The 24,707-nt window shown below is 43.8% G+C and overlaps 1 protein-coding gene across 18 annotated transcripts in view; it reads right to left on the bottom strand.

Annotated features, from left to right (window-relative positions):
- ZNF462 (zinc finger protein 462) overlaps positions 1-24,707 on the bottom strand; it is a 128,670-nt gene that overhangs the window by 35,686 nt on the left and 68,277 nt on the right. For 9 of the 18 annotated variants that reach the window (XM_014519615.2, XM_025202727.1, XM_025202744.1 and 6 more), the window contains one exon: positions 24,681-24,707. This exon ends at the window's right edge or, in 2 of these variants, runs on beyond it. The exons of 4 other annotated variants lie outside the window; for them this stretch is intronic. In XM_014519615.2, coding sequence (XP_014375101.1) covers positions 24,681-24,707 — 27 coding nt within the window. Of the gene's footprint in view, positions 1-16,243; positions 16,360-21,530; positions 23,360-24,680 lie in introns of those variants that run through there. 5 more of the 18 variants (XR_003093777.1, XM_025202759.1, XM_025202751.1 and 2 more) reach the window with 4 other exon arrangements.

Raw genomic sequence — 24,707 nt, 5'->3', positions numbered from 1 at the left:
CCCCCCGCCCCACCCCCCCCCAAGCCCCATACTCACTGGCTGTAGCAGCAGCGACCAGGGCCTCTGAGGGCTCATGGCAGAGCACCCCCCCGTGCAGCGCAGGGCAGTGGGGATTGCCCCCCCACACACACCTGGCACCCAGGCAGCAGCTGTCACATGGCGCGGATGCAGCATGGCTCAGCAGGGCATTGCACAGTCTGGGAGCTGGGACCGCTGGGGCTGAGCGGTGCTGGGCTCCGGCTGATGAAAAGCGGTGCCGCCCAGCTCCCAGACAGTGCGCAGCATCCTGCTGACCCGCGTTGTACCTGCGTGAGGCAACAACTGCCATGCGGGTACCGAGCAGGGGGGGCCATCCCGGATGCCCCCCACTACTCTGTGCTGCACAGGGGGGGGCTCTGCCACAAGCCCCCAGAGGCTCTGATCACTGCTGCTACAACTGGTGAGTGTGGGGCTTTTTCTTTTGCTTTAAGTGCTGGGAGGCTGGGGCTAGGAGGGGCAGCCATGGGGGCTTCTCCCGTGGCTCTTCTGGCTGTGCTTGCCTCTGCCCCGGCAGAGGACCACGGGAGAAGCCCCCATGGCTGCCCTGCCCAGTCCCATCCCCCACCTGGCCCCAGCCTCCCGGCACTTTACAAGGACTGTGGGGGACTGTGCCGGACTCTTCCTGGGAGGGGCACAAGCCCCCAGATCTGTGCACGGGATGACAGCAGGCTGCCGAAGCTGGCTGCAACCAGTGCTTGATGCAGCCCAAACTGAGCGCCGGGATAACTGGTGCTGCCACTGGCCCCAGCCAACAGCAGCAGCCTGCCATCATCCCGCACACAAATCTGGGGGCCTGTGCCCTCCTGGGAGGGCTGCGGGGCTGTGCCAGACTCCACCTAGGGAGGACAGGTCCCCGGATCTGTGCGTGTGATGACAGCAGGCTGCCAGCCCTTCCTCGGAGCACTGGGTTTGGAAGGGACCTCAGGGACAGATCAGACACTGGCCAGCTATATGGTCAATATTAGAGCAATCCTTCCTGCCCCGCTCTCCCCTCCCTCTTCTAAGTTTCTGTTTCCCCACAAGCCTGCCCCCAAAACATTTTGGATGGTTTCATTTTGTTTTGGAAACGTTTCAGAGCCTTCCTTTTAGTTTCAGATTCGGTGTTTCAGGTGCCGAAACAGGCCAAAACACCTCCAAAATGAAACGGCTGCTGAAGTTTCACAAAGCCCTAGTGCTTATGGTTTTGCAGAGGTATTCCCCTCCCCATTTTTTTCCCCATTGATATGGATGGCTTGGAGCAATGCAAGGTTTAGCACTTCCTGAGGGAGAACAACCCAAATTAACAAGTGTGTATGAAGCTTCTGTTGATTTCTGAGACTCAACTTGCCAGACTACTATTCTAGCTCACAGATGGCACACAGACACAGCTAGGCCCAGAACAGTTGGAACCACATTCAAATCTACCAAAATGAATGTGAGTTTTTCAATAGCCTGCAATGGGCTTTGGACTGTAACACCCAGTCCCAAGCAAAGTCAATAGAAAAAGACACTAATTTATTTTATAGGGCTTTTAATCAGACCCTGAGCACAGCAGTGGAACTGGATGTTGGGGTGGGAGGGAGGAGAGGAAACGTGGTTGAAACACCTGTCCTGGGCAGTGTTCGTACAGGGGGCGTGGGGGTGTGCGTGTGAATATGTCACTGAAATTGGCATAGGAGGAACTGAAAGTATGACGTAGGTCAGTGGCTGCCCCAGGCATGGACCTGCCTTGCTAAGCCTCTGCCTTGGGCACACAGTGCAGCAAGCCCTGTGAGCAGGTACAGGCAAAAGAAGAAATCATGCCAGAACAGGATGTCACATAGTATAATAACAAGAGAAGGTTCTGTAAGGTTTTGTAAGCAAAAGACGCAATTTGGTAGAAAAAGCAAAAGATAGTATAGCCTCAGCTCAGTAAAACACTTAAATGTGCATACATATTATAATACCACCCTTGCTCAGTAGGCCATTTAGGTATGTGTATCTCTTTCCTATAGTTGGGTGTGTACTCCAGCATTGTGCTGGCCTGAGGCCAAAAAGTAACAAGAATTTGTAACAAAGACCTTGTTTTATTGTATGTTGTGCAGTGCCTAACACAATGATACTCCTTCCTGGCTGAAGCCTCCCAGCAGTGTCATAATATTAATTTTAATATTTATTTTATTATAGAACAAAAAAAAAAGATTTTGCATATTGGGGGAAGGTACTAATGGATAAGCCAATGGTTTGAGTCATTATGGCACATAGTAGAAATTACATCCTACTCTTTTACTGTATCCAGACAAAAAAAATGGATGGGGCAAACTCAAGAAACCTGGCTGCATCTATCCGAGCAGTGGACTACACAGTTGTTACTGCACAGTCATTTAGTACTTGCATAACCAAGTACTAAATGAATGCACAGTAACCGGTGTTAATGCACAATAGTGTCCCCGCATGGATTTTTTCAGATGTTACCAAATGAGCAAGAGCTCATTAATAATCCACAGCAACATCATGTCACAGTTAGTGCCTGCCAACACTACTGCGTAGTAGCTTGGTGCTATTGCACAGTAGTGTCTCATTTAGACACACCCCTATTACCAATCTCCACCCAAAGTAGAAAGACAGCCTAGAAATCTAGGCGTGAAACAAAGAAAAATAATCTTAAGACATCTGCAAAGGCAGCAAGGAGAAAAGAGGCATTAAAATAAGCAGATGAGTAACAGTTAGAAAAAATATTTTTGATAATGAAATAAATCATACTAAAAGAAAAACTATAGAAGGTTCAAAGGGGAAAAATATTACAACAACCAAGAAACTAGAGCTAAGCGTATGAAGGAAAGAGAACTACTTTTTTTTAAACAAACTGAAGAGGAGAAAGGCAAGTATGACAAAGACAAAAGATATTTATGCCCATAGACCTGATAACCAAGACCAAAATCTGAATATTTAAGCCTGATTTGTTGTTTAACCAATGGGGAAACTCTACCAAAAAGATGGGTTTTATTAGGGATTTTTGTACTTTGTAAGTGCAAGAGGCAAGGATTTTTGTGAGTGACAACACTACCACATAAAGAAAAAATGCAAGACAAAATACAGAACGTTCAACAAAACAAATAGAAAAAAGGAAAGGCTGCATTTACTATTTTGCCAATGAAGGAAGAATTGGTTGCAACTGAGGCTGCAAAATGTAGAGCGAACAGTGGAGATGGCATAAAAATGGTGGCCTGAAATTTAAAACCTGAGATTTTCCTGTAGGCTATCTGCACAGAAGGAGAAACATCAAAAAACAAATCACCTAGCCCCTGTCTATACTGTGGGTATGTCTACACAAAACACTTTACTGAGCTTTAGACTAATCTAATGTGTAGTAAATTGTCACCATCTACAGATGTGCAGCAATTACTGACCAGTAAATTAGTCTAATGCATGGTTAATCTAGGACCTGTAGTACAGGTCCTAGATTAACCACGCATTAGGGACAGCTGATCAGGAGCAAAATTACTCTTGGTCAGCCCAGGCAGCCAGGCATCAGGGGAACAGTCTAGTCTCCCAGAAAGCTGCTTCTCAGCTGTATACCCAGATCTGCATGGGGTTGGGGGTGGGGAACTGTCTGGTCTCCCAGGCAGCTGCCTGCCAGCCCCGTGCCCCAGTCTGCATGGGGTGGGGAGCTGTCCAGTCTCTTGGGCAGCTGCTTCCCAGCCCCATGCCCCTATATGCACCCGGGGGGGGGGAAGGAAGGCAGGGAACTGTCCCTGCCCAGATCAGGGTGTGAGGTTGGGAAGCAGCTGCCCAGGAGACAGGACAGCTCCCTGCCCCATGCAGCTTGAGGCGTGGGGCTAGCAGGCAGCTGTCCGGTAAACCTGACAGTTCCCCACCCCTTGAAAATCAGGATGCGGAGCTGGACAGCTGCTGCCTGGGAGGCTGGATGGTTTCCTGTTCTCTCTCCACCCACCCCCGATGCAGATCGGGACGTAAGGCTGGCAAGCAGCCTCCCCAGAGGCAGGACAGCTCCCCTAACACCCGGGGAGCCCAGGCCCAACCCTTGGGCCCCCTGCCAGCCTGGGGCTGACACCCAAGGGAACCTGGAGCTCCTCCTGCCTGCTGTAGGGAGACAGAGCAGGGCAGAAACAGCCTTGCACTGAACTGCTCCCGATGGGCACGTGCATCGATGAGTTCCCGGGGAAAGCTTAGTGCACCTTATAACCCGGCACAGTAACCCTAAGGCACATTAAAAAGGCACGTGTATATGTACCCTGCTATCCTAAAGCCCTTACTAGTGGCATAAATCTGTTCTTGCTAAAGTCTATGAGTTTACTGTGGATTTCAATAGTAGCTTTTAGGGCTGAACTGAATGCCAAACTAGTTCAAAGGATCTTACCACAAAGCAGCAGCAGCACCCCTGAATGATTATCAAAGAACAGCCATGGACCTCCCTTTAGATGGGAAAGGGCAATGCATGGTGTAGTAATGAAGCCAGAGGCACTAACTGTTCACAGACTTCATTAAAAGTTACACTGTGAGGAGTCTATGGATAAAAATGTTGCATTAACAGAACATATAAAACAATAAACATAAATATTTAAGGCACAGCAGGATTCCTTTACTCCAAAAGACTGAAAGCTCATCTGAAATAAAGTAACTGACATAAAGGCAATACAGAAAATGCTTACTTAACCAGGGAATTGCAGGAAAACCAAAATACTGTGAAAACATATACCAAAATAATGGAAATGATGGAAAAGAATGAAAATAAAAACATTATAAAGAAAGGGAAATGGAATACTTGAGAGAAAAAAAAGACTCAAGTTTAGTTTTTCATCTAACAAGATGTGGATTTACTTGAATATCCTCAAAAAAGAAATCAAGTTAAAATATCATACATTTGGCTAACCGAAGATTAATCAATGGAAAGATACAAAAGAAAATATACATAAACTTAACCCAGAAGATACACTTGTGAATGTGTAAGTATTAGGCACAGTCAAGCAACTGGAAAATTACAGAAAATTAAAAAAATACAAATTAGCAACCCAATCTCTGTAAAAATCAATGGAACTACAAAAATTTAAATGCATACTTAAAATTACATGTTTGTAAAATCAGAGGCAGAGAGAAAAATAAATATTGCCTAAGAGAAGGAACAGACTGTCTGTTTGAGTGCATCAGGCACAAGAGTATTATACCTAAGCGACAGCAAAGAATAGCTCGGTAACCAAAGGGAGAAACAGATAACAATTAATTATGTTGTTTCTTTATGAAATTCATTTTGAAACATTAAACACAAAGTCACAAGGCATCAGGTATGTATAAAAAAGACAGAAAGAAAAAAATCAGAAATTCAGGAAGGTATAATATGTAGCTTCCAGGTTTAGAGCAAAGATGGGAAGAGACTGGGAAACTGTAACGTGTATATAAAAGCCTGTTTGGGGGAAAATGAAATGATGAACTGGAAGTAAGTAAATGTAAGAAGACAAGCCAGGACATTACAGTGAAACTGACTTCAGCATTAGGGGAGACAAGGAGAGACATTTAGAATGGCTAAACACCTGGAATACAATATAATTTACTGTGCACAGATTCAGCAAGAGAAGGTAACATGAGGAAAAGTCAGATAAAAAAAATTCTGAGGAAGAATAATTACAAATAACTGGTTGCTTCTTGACAGTTAAGTCATGATGCAGGACCAAGTTCAGACCAAGATCAGTAAAATGGGATTTTCTAATGAGCCTTTGAGATTTAGCAGCACAAATTCTGCCAAACTCAGTAGGACTAATAGCACCAGCTTACCCAGCTGTGGGAGAGGATCTCTCTCTCACGGGTGTCAACAGCTAGGGAAGTGGGAAGGTGACTAAGTGAAGATTCACAAAGATCACTAAGACTTTACACATTTGTTCACTTTTTTGCATAACATTGACTTGGAAGGTGGAATATGTGGGAGGGTGAAATATTCTGAAGGCAAAATAAAGGTGGGGGTGGGGAAAGGGAGGAAAAAAGGAAAACAGCAACAAGATTCAGGAGGATTCAATACAGATTTGAAGTATAAACAGCTCATGGAAATATTGTGAATGTTGAGGAACTGAATATGATCCATATTAAAGAAGAAAATAACCTAATATTGGGCCAATTCTCATTCATGTTAGGCACCTCTCCATTACCTGATGCGAACTATGCCATCAGCATTAATACACTGCAAAAGAGAAGAGCAGGGAAAAGATCTGAGTGCCAGTAGGGAAATAAAAACAAAACTACCACCCACAGTGCTTCCTATGGTAAAGAGAAACTAGTGATGTTTAAGGATGCATAAAAAAGGAAGGATTGCTAAACAAAGATGTGAATCCAAGTGTTGTCTATTGAGCCTCATTTAGAATGCTTTGATCTGTTTTGGACATTTTTGCATTAAAAATAAAGATATTATTTCTATACGAAGGTATACAGAGAAGAGCTCAACCAGAAAAATACATGAACTGCAGGATCTTAACCTTTTGAAAAAGAATTGAGAGACTATATTCTCACTCCTTTGTGACTTTCAGTCTTCTCTTTTGCTTTGAGTTATATGTACATGTAATTCTGAATAGAATAGAAAAAGGATGTGTGCTATACAACTTGTGCTGGTGTCAAATATCACACAGATGGGACACGTACTGAATCTAAGTAGATAAAAATAATAAAGGAATTTAGAAGATGACATTCTGAAGAAAAAAGAATGAAATTCCAAAGATTCTTTTCACAAGATAGGGAAATGGAGAGGCAGAGGGCACATGCATATGAACATGCACGAGCCAGCAAGAAGCACCATACAGTTCTCCACTGAAGTGCATGGGAGTTTTATAATCAATTTTTCTATGGCCTGCAGATCAGGTACGAAACAGTAAGAATATGCTATATAATAAGGTATAAAACAAAGCAATGGGTCTCAGGAAAGAGAAAAGCAATTGAAGAAAGAAGTTGTACTATACTATTTCTAGCTGCAAGAGGAAGACCAACCCGTGAGCTTCCTGTCCTAAAATTTCCAACATTGCCATGAATTTCTGTGAACATAAGCATTCAAGGCTTCTGTTTATACAAGGAGCAAGTACATCATGGACAACGGAGAATCCCAGAATCATAAAAAATTAGGGTTGGAATCAGGAAGTTATCTAGTCCAACCCCCTGCTCAAAGCAGGACCATCACCAACAAGATCATCACAGCCAAGGCTTTGTCTACCAGGGACTTAAAAACCTCCAAGGACAGAAATCCCACCACCGCTCTGGGTAACCTGTTCCAGTGTTTTACTACCTTCCTAGTGAGAAAGCATTTCCTAATATGACGTCTAACCATCCTTTGCTGCAAGTTAAGACCACTGCTCCTCCTTCTGTCATCTACCACCACGGAGAACAGCGTAGCTCCATCCTCTTCGAAGCCACAGTTGAAGGCTGTTATTAAATCCCATCTCAGTCTTCTCCTCTACAGACTAAAGAAGCCCAGTTCTTTCAGCCTCTCCTCAGAAATCATGCATCCCAGCCCTCTAACCATTTTTGTTGCCCTCTGCTGGAGTCTCTCCAACTTGTCCACATCCCTTCTGTGGTAGGGCACCCAAAACTGGACATAGTACTCTGCTGGCAACACTCCTACTAACACAGCCTGAATAGAATTCTATTTGGATTCGGCCTGATTTGGGGAATAGCAATTCAATTTTCTGATTCAGATCACTGTCCCGATTCAGTTCAGCCAAATCTGAATGTGAAGACTCGATTTTGATTCAGAGAATCAGCAATTTGGCTATAGACAGTTTTATATGCTTTTTCTATATACGTCAAGGTACAGCTTGTGAGCGCTGAGATAGTGGGGTAGATGGAGCGTCCCATGGGATCATGGCGGGGGTCCCCTGCATGCTCGGCAGTGAACCTGGAAGTGGACCCTGGGGTGCTCCCCCTGACCCAGGAGGCACTAATCACCAGGCTTTGGGGGGGTTCCCGCATGCTCCACGGTGGACTGGAAGTACTGCTGGTCCACTTCAGGGTCCACTCCTGAGCATGCAGGAGGACCCCTCTGTGCTCCTATGGGACACTCATCTGCCTCACCATCTCAGCATTCGATTCAAAATGATTAATGTGTCTCCTGATTCAATTTGGATTCAGAGATTCAGCTGCCGAAATCGGGCTGAATCTCCTCCAAATTGAATCAGAAACCAAAGCTTCGCACAGCCTTAGTAAGCAACAGCTTTGCAGAAAAGGATGTGGAGGTTACAATAGACAATAAGCTGAATATGAATCAACAATATGCCCTTGTTGCCAAGAAGGCTAACAGCATACTGGGCTGTGGAGGGAAAGGGAGCATGGGGGAGGAAAGGGGAATGAGGGGGGCAGATTTGGGACCCCATGGTGAGGGAGGGAGTAGGGGGAGGTGCAAAGGCAGGGTCTGGGGTAGGGAGCAAGACAAAGCTGCAGATGGCTCATCCGGGCGGGAGGGGTGGGGGGGGGGGGGGGGGGGAGGGCTCCCTTCCACAACCTGCACCCACCGGGGGAGGCATGGGCAGGGGGGCATGTGTCCCCCCAGATTTCTGCATGGGGTCAGATGAGGGCTGCCCATTGTGGGCCCAGGGCTCTCTGCTCTCTTGCCTTTCCCTCAGGAGCTCTGAGCTGGCTGTGTGCCCCATTTGCCTGGCAGTAGTGAGGGCCGGTGAGTCATGCCTCCCGCTGCCAGGTGGGCAGGGGATGCATGGCCAGTGCAGGGCTCCTGAGGGAAAGGCACCCACCACGACATCATCCTTGTTGCTCTCCCCTCTGACCCTAACCCAGAGACATTCAACAGGCCTACTGACCAAGATCATTGCCTGCATCCCTTTTTGGACTATCAAAAATGTTTATTTGGAATGATTCATTTTAAGGATGAAAGGACACTTCTTTCTGTGTATCCATTCAGTCTTTGACCATTCATTCTGTTACTTCTTAATGCCCAATATCCGTCTTCCTTCCTGACAGTGCCTTCCCAAAGTTGCTTTCTTGGTTTCACTTTTAAGCTAGTTATTCTTCTACTTTTCAGTTGGTTTGCCTCAAATATGATTATAGTTAGGTTGAGCACAATCCTTTATTCTAGCTTGCTTCCTTCTGAGTGTACTACAGGCCAGAAAAACATTCTAAAGTAGGATTTGTTTTCTATACTGTGATTTTCCTCATTATACAGTGTCAATGTGTGTCGAGCAACATTACATATTTGAATTTTATTCCCATAGTGTTTGCATTTCTGGCATCTATGTTTACTCAGTGACTTCTGTTTAAAGCATGGGCCCTTTAGTTGGCTGGGAGTTTGCTGCCACCTGCATGTACTGGTTGAACAATTCAATACATAGGTCAAGTTTCAACCAGGCATTTTCATAATTAGTTTTATTCCAGTGATAATATTCCACAGTCTAAATATTGAGTCGGACATATACAAACAAGGCATTTCTATTTCATATGTCAAAACTGCAATAGGTCTGCAATTGCCAAAAAATGAATATACTAAATATGTGCACAATTTTTTTATCTATTGAGCTGGTTTAATTTCTGGTACAACTAAAATGAAGGTATATGCAGTTACATCAGGGACAAACTGAGTTATATCTGCATAAAGAAGACAAAGGCTAAGTGACTATATGCCAGGCAAATGTAGCAAGACACAGATTAGGCCATTCAACAATTGGGATTAAATATTAATAGATACTCTCTTAATTCGCATAAATTTTCCATTTACACCTCATTCAGACTTTAATTTGTTGGTGTTTATTTTTTGAATTTGTAACCATCTCAGCCATATTTTGTTGCTCTGGGATTGTGCTCCAATTTTACACGCACTTCATCAGACACATTAAGCAGCATTTCAGATTTGCTGCCATTGTTACTCTAGCTCTGTGGTTCTATGTATACACAGACACCATCAAGAACTGTGTCATCAAAGACCGTGTCTATACCACCTCCTTGCTGAGCCTGGGAATGCCATGGAGAAAAAAGCTCTGCCCACTTACACCTGCTCCATGTGCACCCAGGCCTGAAAATTAGGCAGTGTATAGAGTTCAAAGTAGTCCAGAGTATTTACCCCAATGCTGCTCTAAGCCCTACACGCTACCTAACTGATGGACTTGGTTATACACAAAACAGGAATGGGTGGGTGGACCTTGTTTCTTGGCAGTGGTCTGCACTCAGCAGTGAGGTGCACTTCTTGCATTTAAGCCACCATGTTCCTGGGTTTTGGACAGCCTCTAACTAGGGAAGATGAGGGAAGGAAACCCACTTTCCCCTGGAGTAGGCCATTATCTGTCACATTTTTTGCATGCTCTTCCAAGACGTCTAGAACTGGCAATTATCAGCAGTGGATACTGGCTTTGATAGACAGTTGGTGTAATCCAATCAAGTTATAGCAGCATAATAGCTGCCAAACTTCATCTCAAGAATAAGAGATTAAAAATGGACACCTTGACAACACTATTTCCAATCTATCCTGCATTAGGAGACCTAAATTCTATTCTTGACTTTGCCAATGACTGGCTGTGTGACCTTGCCAATGACTGGCTGTGTGATGTCTTAAGCCAGCTTCTTCACAACTAATTATCAAAATGCAATGCTCAAACAAGAGTTGAGGAACAAACAAAACTGCGTAATATAGAGGCTTAAACATGGGTTTAGATACCAAGCAACAGGTGGCCAGATCAGGCCCACCAGGCCATTGCATCTGGCCTGCAGGATCCCTCTAAAATTTAGAAAATTATTACCTGCCGGTGACTACCTAGCTAAAACCTGATGAGACGCCAGCAGCAGGAAGAGTCAGCAGCAGGACCTAGTGGTGGCAGCGGCAAGGCCTGCCCAGCCCCAACCCACCCCCAGTCCCCAACCAGAAGTTTCTGTGTAGCACAAGCTTCTGGCCTGGCAACCATGGAGCTGTTCCCTTGCCCTCCCTCCATTTGAGAGTGGAAACTCAGATAAGAACAAACAGTGAGGCGGAACTCACTGGCACAGCAGGAGCCAGCCCAGCCCTACTGGTACCACATCATTCCTGGCTGCATGGCTGGGACCAAAGGACACAGCAACAGCCAGCTTGGCCCGGCCCTCATAGTTCCCAGCTAGCTCCTACTGTACCGTGTGGCTCTAACCATACAGCCAAAAATCATGTGGTGCCAGACAGGCTAGGCTGGCTCCTGCTATGTCCAGCAGGCCGGGCAACGCAGCCAGGAATTGTGTGGTGCCAGAACTAACCCAGCCTAGCCAGCAGCGCATGGTTTCCAGCTGCATGGCTGGGACTGCACAATGCAGCAAGAGCCAGCCAGGAATCATGGGGGCCGGGTTGGCTCCTGCTGCGTTCTGGAGTCCCAGCCATGCAACCGGGAATGGGCAGCAGCAGGCAGGAAGTTAGGGAAGTGGTAGAGGAAGGGCAGTGGCAGCAGGCAGGAGTGGGGGAAGTGGCAGCAAGTAGGCAGGTGGCAACATGGGGCCCACGCCAGTGCCCCAGAGCCAGGGCCAGCAGGGACCCAGGGCACGGCAGTGGGAGCACAGAGCCCAGGCTTGGCAGGGGCTCTATGGAGCCGGGTTGGCTCCGCTCCTTTCTCTGCTGGCCGTCGGGGGTCTCTGCCTGCTGTGGGCCGTGAGCACCCTGAGGCTTTGCTGCCTCCTGCTGCCAATTGTGGCAGGGACTGTGCCCAAAGAGGGAGGGGGACATGTGGGGGGAGCTGTGTCCCATACCCTCCCCACACTGCCATACACCCCCCATGCATATCCCACACTCCCTCACACACCCCATCCACCCTCCCCCCACACATTCACAGCCCCCCACAAACCCCATACCCACCCACACATTGGCATACCCCCCACAAACCGCATACTCACCCACCGACCCACCTATCCAACCCCCCACACACATCATCCTCCACAGCCCACACACATACCCCCCAACACATACCCACAGCCCCCCACAAATGCTGTACCCACCCACCCACATCCCCTCAATATATAAAAGTAAGATTTCATTTAAAGTTATTATGCAATCACCTCTATGTACACTATGCAAGCATATATAAATCAGGACAAAAATATTTTTTGAAATCAAAGTAATGTATGTTATAGTAGATGTTTGATTTTTAGAATATATATAATTTGGTTCCAAGATGGCAAACCCCCTTGCCAAAAGGAATAATTCCGGCGACAAGGGGAGGAACTTCCAGTGGCAAAGATCAGGAGTTGGGTGACAGGACTTCTGGTCCCAAGACAGCGATCACGGGGCAGGGTACCTGTCAAGGGGCAGAGCTACCCTTGCGGCCCTCGACAGCTCACCAAAACTTGTTAAGCGGTCCTCCAGCTGAAATAATTGCCTGCACTTCTACTAACAGATGGAGCTGGCATGGACCAGCTCTTTTCCAGGTCATCTTACTCAAGCAAAAATTACGCAAATAAGGAGGGTTCAACCCCTGGCCTACAGGTCAGATCCAGCTCCTGGCACCTTGTCATCTGACCCACTGGGCTTCCTACAGGCCCATGGAGAACCCCACAGGCCATAGCCCTGTGTACTAGATCTGGCACATAGGACAGTGCTGGGCCCAACACCAGTGCATGGAGCCTGGCAAAGGCAGTGTGGAGTCCCAGGAGGTTCAGGGTCCTAGGACCCCAATCCCAGTATACAGGGCCAGGTACAGGATCCTGATGCCCTGAAAAATTGGCTCAAGGGACTGGAAAGAGGTGGTACAGGACCCCAGGGCTCCAATCCCAGCAGAGATGGTGAGGAGTCCTGGGATCCTGTTTCCAGCATGTGGGGCTGGGCAAAGGGGGGGGGGGGGGCAGAGCCCAGCATGTGGGCCCAATCCTGAGGCGCAGGTTCTGTGCCACTCATTTGGCCCGTAGGGCCAAAAGGTTGAGCACCACTGTTTTATAGTAATATAGAAGCATAGTGCAAGCATCGCATTTACCAAGCACTGGGTCTTCACAAAATAAATAAGACAGAAACACAAGTGGCATCTTCTGTCTACGCTTTCTCCCCCTTCCTTAGCATGAAGCCCTAACCGAGGTGAAAAGAAAATCAAAAGAACAGGAAAGGACTATGACCTTAGGAAAATAATGTTGGGGGTTTTTTTAGCAGAGAAAAAAGGTGGAGTTGATGATAGGATGAAGAGGGAGAAGATATAGGCCCAGGGAGAAGGGACCGAGTGCTGAGAAATACAAGAAACAGAAGAAAAAATGAGAGAGTACACAGAAGAACTGACAGACAAGATACAACCACACACTGTGGGGTGTGAGCAAGCTACGGAATATGCATGTTTTATAAGTAACAATGGTTTCTACAATGGTTTAACTCTACTCCCCCTGATGTCAAAGGCAAAAAACTCTCAGTGACTTAAAATTAAGAGCAAAATTAAACAAAGGCTAAGCTATGTAAAAATTTCACCTTACTTTTTCACAGTTTGGATCTTTTTATCTGTACTCCCTGCCCCCACCCCCCCTTCTCCCATCAGGCCATCCTCTGCCTGGCTCCCACCTCTCTCTTTGAATGTAAATTAGAATGAATTATTCTAATGATTCTAGATTCAGTATGTACATATTGGACTTTGTCCTTTGAGAAATGTTTAAGTATTAGGCATTGCACAAACTTCATACAACATCTTCATGATCCCGTTGCTTGTTTCAAGAAAACCACAAAAGAACATTTATTGGGTGTGGGGAAGAAAACCAAACACTCCTCAATAAAATATTCTGGAAACACCTTCCTATGACCTCCTTAGGGACAACATGACAAGTTAACATGTACAATTTCACAGGTGACCACCTGGAAAAAAATTGTGTCTCCATATCCTTCCAGATTTATAATGCAATATATTAGCAAAGATTTATTTTCCATTAGAATTTTCAGCTGGGTACAAAAAATAAGAATGTGTAGAGGAATTGCACAGTACATCAGTGCTCTTTACCAGCACTATGGTCAAGGTCTTTCATCTCTTAATCAAGCCACAGACCCAGTATTCAGTGATTTCCAACTTGGTCATAAACACTGTAGAGCAAATATGCAAAGCAAAAGGTTTGCATATATATAGCCATTCAAGAGGAAATAATTTTTGTTTCTATTAAATTTCATCCTTTACTGGATGAAGTTTCATCTCTTTTTATTTAAGTAATGTTTATCTTGGCATTTTAGGATGTAACAATGCAAAGCTAAGTCAGAAAAGCAATCGTTTCCTGTTTTAGAATTGTCTTAAAAAATTAAGTTAGTTTGTAGAGTATACACTAAGACCAGTCCTTGTAGGTGAAAGAAAAGCAAACACATAAATGGGAAAAATTAAGGCCTTGATCCATAGAAAGAATGTTATATGTGGTTAACTTTAGGCAGATACTTCTTCCATAGGCAATAATGGGATCTGCTCAACAAGAGTGTCAATTTAAGTATAAATGTATATAGTGCTTTTTTGAATTGAGGCTGAACTTAGTAACAACTGAAATAGCAACTTTACTAAGCAAGGGCAGTAACTGTTGACTAGCAGGGTTATAGTAAACAACAAATGCACGTGCATATTGATGCAGTGTAACAATGTCAAAATTTTATATGGTGTCAAAAGTACCTAGCAAGGTTGTAAACATGTAGACATCCAGGTTACTCATCTCCCTGGTATGCCATTCCCACAAATGTTCTGTGCAGTTGTGCATCCAAGTTACTTTGCCATTTAAGTAGTTACCTATTAAGCTTTATTTGAACTTGCACTTATCACCTACAGTTCCCTGCCTCCCCAAACAAAGTCCAAATAAAGGACTCTTAACTTCTTTCAAAAACATGTGGTCCATGCTTCATAAAGGATACTTTCATGTTTCTTCACTGACAATATTCCTATGAGACACCCATTTCAATGTAAGCCTTCCAGAATCTAAATACATGTGTGGGATCCTCATATAAAAAGGCTGGATAGCGCACTATAAACACTTAGGGCACATCCAGACAAGTGCACACGTGTATTTATGGCAATGCAGACCCATCTGCAGCACCGTAAATTGCATGCATCACACCTGCAAGCACTTGTCACACTGCTAATCTATAGCATGGTGGGGGGGTTTGACACTGGGAGATCCTGGTGTCAAAAATCCTGTGCCACAAAAAAGCAGGGCAGCACACATGGCAGCAGTGTGCCACCCAAAACCAGAACCTGGCCAGGCAGAGCCATGCTCTGGCTGCTGGCCTGGTTCCATGCACGTGGATAGTCACCACTGCAGTCCCAGGAGGCCACCAGGTAAGGATGCTGGGGCAGTCCAGGTGCTGGCCCCAGCCTCCTGTACACCACTTGGAGCACTTTTCCTCATGCTAACTCCCCATGCTAACAAGGGTGTGCACTGAGGCAAAAAGCAGCAGCACAATGCTGCTGCTTTTTTCCCCCGGCAGCAATTGCACACCACTGCTCATAGGAACGTGGCCTTAGGGTGCTGACAGATGTGGGAAAACAAAAATACACACACATAGTGCTTTACTACAAGAGGAATTGCATTAGTTTGACCCAGCTCCCCAGTGTCTGTGTTGCACATGAGCTTCAGAGGGGCTTTTTGGCACTGTTATCTAATAGCTTATTCAATCAGCTGTTAGATAAAAGTACCAAAAAGCCCCACTGAATTGCATGAGCCATGCAGATGCTTGGTGAGCCAGGTCAAACTGACGCAGCTCCTCTTCTGGGCATGTGCTGCGCTCGGCACGGGGGGGGGCGCACCTAACAAAGTAAAAGCGTTGTTCTCCACCTCCGCCCATATCTGTAAGCACCCTTAAGTGTTTAATTGTTTTTTCTTCTTTTAACTAAGCATTCAAGGCCTGGCCTTATAAGTGATAGATTTAGAGGTTCTCTGCTCTGATAGGAGGCTATCAAAACAGCTCTAATGCACTGTAGCTAAAAAATACAGAAGATGAGCTACAGTGTAAGGCATGTTTAAGAAATTAACTGAAGCCTAAATGCACTAAAGGATCTAATTTGAAAACTTTGCCCACATCCCACCCCTTTCTTTTTTTAGGGTCTGCATATCTGTTGGAGAGGGTGAAAGTAGTTTGCTGATATAACAGACCTCTATAATGCATCTGTTTCTGTCTCTCTGGTGTCAGTTCAGACGCTCGGTTCTAAAAGCCTCTTCAGGCTTCTGGTGGCACTTTAAACAGTTCTAATAAATATTCTGAAGGCCCTCTGAGCCCAACAGGATTTCAACTGTCAAGGAGCGCAAGATAGGCATTTATCCTGATTATACAGCATAGCTTCTGAAAGTGGGGTTGGAGGGAAGGGATTTGCACCTGTCAGGCAACCGCTTAAAAGACGGGACTCAGTTGAGCAGTTCTGTACCCAGCCAGGTTCTGGTGAATCAAGGCAGCCATGTCTTTATATGTCAGTCTCCATATGATGCGATGGCCTTTATCAAAGGGAAAAGAACAAAGTTCAGGAAGAGCTAGAATAGATGGCATTGGGAGTTTTGGATAATGACTGAGCTCAGGTTACCGTTACTTTTATTTTAATCGCAACTCCCATACTGTTTTTATGAAACTGGAGTTTGTTTGTTTTTCCAGTTGCTCAAAAAAAGTTACAAGTCCTAGCTATCTGAGAAAGCTCCAAATCTTCAATTTATGAATGTTATTAACTACATGTGTTTTCTAATATGTACCTGTATTAATGGTAGACAATTTATGTTCATTTTTTGGCAAGCAAGGGGACTAGGAATGGTTACCAAGCTTCATGGATATGTTTAAAATGAACCGTGTTTCTTCCTAAACTCTTTCACCGAGTATCTCTGGCCATTGTCTAAAAGTAAAGATTCTTACATCATGGTAGTTTAGATCAATTTGCTCGTTTTTCCTGCATGCATCACCATGTTTTCAGTGTGGTTTTCTTGATCAAATATTCTTAATTAGTAAGGTCATTAATGCTTATTTTGAATGGTTGCCCAAAGCTGATGCAAATAATTTGCAAACCTCTAACTTTCTGTCAACCTTGCTCATACAGAGAAATCCGTTGCTCTGAAAAATGGGCCCAAGAAATGAAGCAAGGGATGCAAGCCGTAACAACTTGTTGGGGCAAGTAACATGATGAAAATACGTTTTGAAGTGCAGGAAGTAATAGTAAATGTGAGACAGCATTCATCAGTCTGTTGAATAATTGTTATGAACTTTAAGTGTCATAGGTCCCCACTCGTGAATCTCTCATTTCATTGATTTCTGTGGGATTGGTTTCAGTTTGCTTGCCAAATGGACTCTTCCACATCCTGCAATACGTTTGCACTGGCATTTTGATTATTCTCTATGTAGAGTTTTCTTTTCCTACAACCAGACATTGTGGAGGGTGGGATTTTCAAAAGTTCTCAGCATTGACTTACTTTTACTTCCACTAAAGCCAAGAGTTAAACAAAGTATAAAACACTATCTGAAACTCATACAGTGGCATTTTAATTACTCAAGATATTTTATAGCACTGGCAGTGCCATACAATACAGGCTGGATGGAAGCAGATTAAAATAATTTTTGGCTCTTACTTAGATTGCAAGATTAGAATAGGCAGGAAAAAATCTGCACTTCATATATATTCAGTTCTTACATACTTTGATGTAGACACTACTCATACTTTAAAACTATGAAACCACAACAGACAGATTCATCTGTGAAGCCATTTAATCCATGACAAAACAGTATGGCAAATTTCAATCCAAGCTTGATCTTCATGGTGTGAGAACTCAAAATGCTTTATACCAAATTCCAGCACATCACAAAAAGGTCAACAAACCCCTGGAAATCTTGTACATGACTAAAAATATACAGAGGAAATGTTTTCCTTTTGGAAGAGGAGAAATCCTTGAAAATACTGGCATAGTAGGGAACACTGGTAGCCTTATTATTTCAATTTAGATGGATACAAATGTTTTGAACAGCACCACACTATATGGTTAGGCTACACACAGAACTCAAAAAACGGATGCATTAATGTACAATATTTAAATGGGCCAGTCATTTTTGGTTTTTAGAGAGAGAACCGATGCTTACAGAAGGTACAAGATTTATTTCTAAGGAAACTCAGACACCACAACAACAGACACCTTATAAACAAAATATTATAGACATAAACAAGGCCCTTATGCAACAGGTATAGGATAAGTCCTGCTCCTAAGTCTCCATGCTGGCCGGCAGACCATTCTGGCGCCGGGCAGATATTACATTTATATTACTAGCATGTTAATCATGTGATAAATTGTAAAATGTCCCACATTCAACTAATCACATGATAAAAATGGCAAACCAACCACAAAAATGTTCCACATTTGATGCGGAACATTTTTGTAGCTGGTTTGCAACGTGCTTTAATTTTACCATGTGGCATATTAAAAGCACCCATTTAAATTGCCTAACACCTGGCACAAGAGAGCCAGAGACCTCTGATGCTAGGCTCCCTGGGTACAGTCATGTGTAAAGTGGCACATGGGCAGTCCAGGATCAGACAGCCATTTCCCAATCCTGGTTTTCCACTCACCAACATTTTGAAAAGGTATGGGTACAGCGACAGGGAGGGTGAAATCAAGGACCTCCTTGATCCCTATCTTCACATACCATTTAAGGTCTAGGGCATGGGGAATTGGAGATTGGGAAGCTCCCCAGCTCCCAATGCACAGGCAAGTTAAAAGGACGGATGTGCAGCAGAGCATCAGGGAGCCACCTTGTATAGCTGGGTTCCCCAAACCCAAAAAGATACACAATAGTATCTCTGAGGAAGTTTGTCCACATCTCAAAAATCATGCATCCTGCCATGGCAGATGGAGTCATAGAAAAGTTAGGCTGGAAGGGACCTCAAGAGGTCACCTACCTGAAGCAGGATAAGCCCTATCCAAACAATCCCATACAAACCATAATTTAAACTCTACATAAGATCACCATCAACCCTGACACAACATAGATCTAACACCCTAACCTTCCACAGGTAAAGCAGAGGAACCATGACAGCCAAAGTCCTGCTTCTATAAAACATTGTCAATATATACTCAAGAGATCCTGGATAGAAGGCCATGCCTCTCACTACACAGGAAGGCAAAGATGCCCATGGTCTGTACCAGTCTGATCCTGGGGTAAAATTTCTTCCTGATCCTAAATATAGTGATCAGTCTGACCCAGAGTGAAGAAGCAAGACCCTCTAGCCAAGAACCTTTGATTCCAGCAAAAGCACTGGCACACCTCAATCAAAGTCCCATTCTTGGCTATAGCCAACACTCAGTGCCTCTGGGAAGGCTTTAAAAACACCCTGACACACATAATGGAAAAAGTGTGGGGGGACAATCACCAAGGCACAGAAGCATTGGAAATACTATGGTAGAACATAGGTATAGCTGCACCTAAATCATCACTAACTGGTGGCTGCCCAAACTCTTCTTAAACACCTCCAGTGATGGAGAGTCAACAACTTCCTTAAGCAGTCTATTCCGCTACTTTCCTATTCTCACAGTGAAGCTTTTCCAGATATCCAATCTAAACTTACTTTGCTGCCACTGGTCCATGTCCTCCTCTCTGCAGCAAGACAGAAAAGGCATTTTTCCCTCTTTATGGCAGGCCTTCAGGTATTTCAAGACTGCTATCATGGCACCCCTTAAACACTTTTTCTGCAAGCTGAACATGCCTAGTTCCTTCAGCCTCCTTGCTTTCCAAGCCCTTTTGTCATCTGTGCTGTCCACTTCTGAACCCGCTTTAACTTCTCCACCTCCTTTTTAAAATGTGGAGCCCAGAACTGCACACAGGATTCCAGAGGACGCCTAACCAGTGCCAAGTAGAGAGGCCTCTCATGTCTTGCACCTAATGCTTCTACTGATGCATTCCAAAACCACATTTTCCTTTTGAGAGGTTGCACGACAAGACTCCCAAGTCCTTTTCCATAGTGCATCCACCATGTTTTTTATTATTCCTCCCCAAGTGTAGAACTTTGCATTTGCCCGCATTTAACACTGTCCTGTTAGCTCTAGCCCAAACTTTCCAATCTCTTAGATCTTGAACTTCTGGCATGGCAGGATGCATCATTTTTGGGATCCGAGATAAAATTCCTCAGATTCTATCGCAAGATTAAATTAATGTCTACCAGGGGCTTGCCTAAGTAAAATAAGTAATGGACATGAGTTGTCAGTCTTGCTAAACATCCAGACCCTGCTGACCCGGGAAGGCTTATAATTATGGACCTGCCAAATCTGTGATTGAGTAATTTTTGCAGACACCATGAATTCGGCTGGGCTCACTGCAAAAAACTAAGAGAAAAAAAAAACTTCCTGGCAAGCAAAGAAAAGGGTGGGAAGCCCTGCAGTCTTGGAGCCTAAAGGGGAAGGCAGAAGGAAAAGGATAGAGGGGGAGAGGGCAGAGGGATGAGGCAGGAAGTGGGGGGAGGGGCAGGAGGAGGTGGGCAAGGGCTGCTCACAGCAGGAGCTGCCTGCAGCCTCTGCACATCCTGCTGTGAGCAGCCCTGCCCTGCCCCCCACTCCACCCTGTCCCCTCTCTGTTCCCGCCCCTCCCCCACCCATGCTCCAAAGGCACCTATGTACATGCCGGACATGTACTAATTAGCATGCATCAGAACAGACTCAATTAATCGAGTCTGCTGGAGTGTGCCGATTAACACACTCCAGGAGCCTCCTCATCATCTTTATTCAGCATCCCTGTGCTTTAAAATGGCAGCGGGACTTGTGAAATGAGCTTTAGTTCAAGCATCCCCCCTAACATTTTGAAGCACAAGATACCGGCAGTCCTTGACTGAAAACGTTTCGAGTTACAACACTTTGCACTTACAACGTTTAGAAATTGACACCCTGTTTCAACTTTCTAATGTCAGTTTCAACTTTACAACGTTTGATCCAATGCCATGCCAGCAAACCAGTTCGCTGCATTGCCCATCTCCCTGGAAACATCTATCCAAACTTCCTTCAATACTTTCTTTAAGAAAGCATACAGGACTCCAGAAAAACCTGCAGCCAAGACTCCTGAGAAGACTTCCAGCCTTCAAAAAGTCCAACCGAGAGCCCTTCATAAAGTCCAGCAAAGTCACCTCAAAGAAGTCCTTCCAAATCATTCTCATTGCTATTTACAATATAAATACATTAATGTAGCTATATTACTCATCTATAATTGATTGAGTATAAAATTCTGGGTTATTTTTGGTAAAAATAGAGTAGTTCAGGAACCAATCCCCCATTTATAATGTTGATTCTTATGGGAATATTGGTTCTGAGTTACAATGTTTCAACTTAAGATGAGGTTTTCAGGATTCAGTTGTGTTGCAAGTCCAAGGACTGCCTGTACATGTGATGCTGTGGGTGCTTTAATTAGAGAGGCTCCCAGAGCCACACTAATTAAAGTGCTGCCCCCCTCTCCCTCCACATGTATAGATGCCCCAAAACTATAGGGCTTCCTGCCCTTTCCTCTGCTTGTCATTTTTTTTTGTTTTCTTACAGCAAGCCCACCAAAATCGTAGAGCTAACCAGTTGGGTATGGTCTCAAACCATGGCTTAATTACACTGATTAAGCCTGGGGAAGCCATTAATTCATGCTTAATAATGCATGGATTAATGGCTTCCCCAAATTTAATCTAAGTAATTAAGCTGTGGTTTCAGGCCATATAGCAACCTGTGGGGAAGGGCGGGACTCCTGGGGCCCCTCAGCCAGGTGTGGGGGATCCTATCGCACTCAGCCCATGAAAATGGTGGCTGGCCCCAAGATCTGCTCACAAAATTGGCCAGCTGCCTTCTCAAGTTCGGTAGATCCCTACTTATAATCAGGTTTTGAGAATTACAGAATTACCAAGGATATGCCTACCTAACATGGTCAAAAGATTCATCTTAACTCTAGCCCCACCAATACTTCCCATCTTCCGAGTACATTAAAAGTTATACTAATTGCTCCTGACCGAGAGCTAAAACAAATGAGACATACAAATTTGAGAATCTTCTTCTTATGTTATAATAAACAGATCAGCTTCAGTGCATTTTGTTGCATCTTTACCAGTGGTACCTTTGGAAACAAATTCTGAAGCAACTGGAGACAAAATTTCCTTTGGTCTCTCCACACTGAACTGTTCTGTTCAAATAAGCCTTCATCAAATGTGCATTTCACTATTTTAGCTGCATATTCCTTTTCCTCTCCCCTCTTTATATTTACTTGTTCCATATTTCCAGGATGAATTCTACTCACTCCCAAATCTCTTTCAAGCCATCCTGCTTAAGTTCTATTCCAACTACTGTGCATGTGCAAAGAAATGAATAGCTCTCATTTACAAACACTTAATTATACTATGTTGCCATGTAGCAAATAATCCATGAAATAAGTCCAAGTTCATTTGCCATAGCCTCCACGCTTGCCACTTCTCCCCCATCCTGATTCAATTTTGTGTCATCAGTGAATTAACTAGATTATAACCCTGGGTGTAAGTTATTTATATACATTAAAACAGCAGAGGTCCAACTACTCTGTGTTGTGAAAACCCCACTTAATACTTCCCGCCAGCTGGGCATAACAGTGCTTCACATGTACTCCCTATTTTCTATTATTGTAACCAGTCTTTTATCTATTCCTATGTAACACCTGTAGTTTACAGGCCTGGGTCACATGGAACTTTATTTGCTCCCTTCTAAAACCCAAAGTGAACTATGATAAAAGCAAAGTGCTCCTTAATTTGGTCTGTAACCAAATCCATTATGTCAAGAAAATGACTTAAAACAACAAACAAAACAACCCCCCCAGGTATTCCTTTCACAAGAGAACTATAAAATGTCAATATAATCATCACTACCCCTGTACTCTTCTGACTACCTCCTCAGTGGGTAGCTTCTATTATTTTCAATGTCATTTAACCATTAACCCTATTTAAAGGTGATCACGCAATTTTGGACAAGTCCTGCTTTAACCTCTGAATGCAACTCTGACCTGGTTAACTGCGACATCCCAATAAGGGCTGTATTTTAGTGCATGTAAAAACTTGTTAAACTAGCATATATTAATATGTGGTCCTTTAAAAAAGCCCACAATGCTGAATACTTAGGCTACAGGACAGAATTTCATTTTGTGTTGGGCTGTAATAATCATGATTTCAGTCTCCTAGGATGAGTTACAGGAAGCGAGCATCATCCTGCCAAAGCCCAAAATATTCTCTGTACACATCTTTATACTTTCGGTATTAGTAGAATGGTACTAATTAATATTAAAGATTAGGAGACCCAATGAAAATTTCTGCCTTTTGAAAACTAGAGAATGAGGGAATAAATTTTTCAAAAACCAATAAAACACATCCAAAGATGAATTTTGCTAATTCAACTACTTTAAGCTAGTTTTAGCACAAATAATCAAAAGTCTCATGATAACAAAAACACTTCCGTGAAAACAAATTCAACTCCACAGCTCCAGATAGTCCTGTGAGGGAAGGGAAAATTTAAAGCTGTTCAAAACCTTTTAATTGGAAAGATTATGATAAAAATCGCTTTTTGAATTGCACAAATATTTTTTTTTGCATTGCTCATAATACTTTATGTTTTCATTTAAAGAAACCAAAATAACTTTAACTAGAATAGAAGCTATATTATACAGAATATAGTATATTTTATATAGAATAGAAGCTATATTTATTTATATATATTTATATAGCTTCTATTCTAGTCAAAGCTATATAATATAGCTTCTATTCTAGTCAAAGTTATTCTGGCTTCTGCCTTATTGGTATGTCCCTCCTTTCCTCCCCTCCCCCTTTGCCCAATGGGGAAAAAAGGGAGGAAAAGTGACCAAAATGCTTGAAGTGATCAGAAGTTCAATTTTTCATTTCAGCAACAACAAAACATTTAACAATTTTTCTATGGAATTGCTTGGACAACTTGAAAATTTTTCTTTCTAAAAGTCTTCTTGGAATATTCAATCTGAGAGAAACCAGTAAGACCTTTGAACACTGACAGAAACCACCAGAGCTTCAACTCCCCAACCCATCCTCTTCCCTTCATATGGTTTACCCAGCAACCATGCTGACTTCTTGACTATCAAATCCCTTTTTCTGGTTTGCAGGTCCAAGACCTGAAGAGAAAGCTAGAGTTACTAGCACTTGCTTCTGGCAAGCATGCCAGGGCACTAAGCCACATCTCTTCTCTGGATATGCACCTTATTTGATTGACCACCCATTGCAAAAATACCAGGGACACAAGCTGCCTACTGCTCTTGCACACATACAACAGTCAGCAGGGAAAGAAAAAAAATGCTATTTAGATGTCATTTGCTGCCTGTACCCACTACCCAGGAATAGCCCATATTTTTAGCTATATATATTTTTTAATCCTTTCTAGCAGGGGAAGGAAAATTATTTTAACCACCATTAAAAGGTTAAACTGAACATCCCAATATCACCTCACCAGAGCACTCTGTGAACTAGATGCCTCATTCTCATCGACTTTCAGGGAGATTCAGACACCTAATCACGTCTTTCAAAACCTAATGAGTGGGTCTTTGAGAAACAAAGGTTAACACATACTGAAGGCCAATTGTCAGCTGGGCAAATTGGTGGAGTATGAGTGAGTGATCATGCTTTACAGACTATCCTAAAGCATAGAATTTATTCTGATTTTTGACAACTTAAGAAGCATTTACAAAATGACTTAAGAAACTTCTTTTAGGGCAAGCTGTTGCCTTTAAAAAAAAATCAAAATAAGTGGCACCTTAGACAGTGATGTTCTTGCTCTAAAGCACCACTTACCATTAGAGTCCTCCACTTCTTCAGCAG

The sequence above is a fragment of the Alligator sinensis genome, unplaced genomic scaffold, assembly GCF_000455745.1.
Source record: "Alligator sinensis unplaced genomic scaffold, ASM45574v1 scaffold560_1, whole genome shotgun sequence".
NCBI classification, from domain to species: Eukaryota; Metazoa; Chordata; order Crocodylia; family Alligatoridae; genus Alligator; species Alligator sinensis.
The sequence above is the reverse complement of the archived record's forward strand: the minus strand, read 5'-3'. Positions and strand labels throughout refer to the sequence as shown.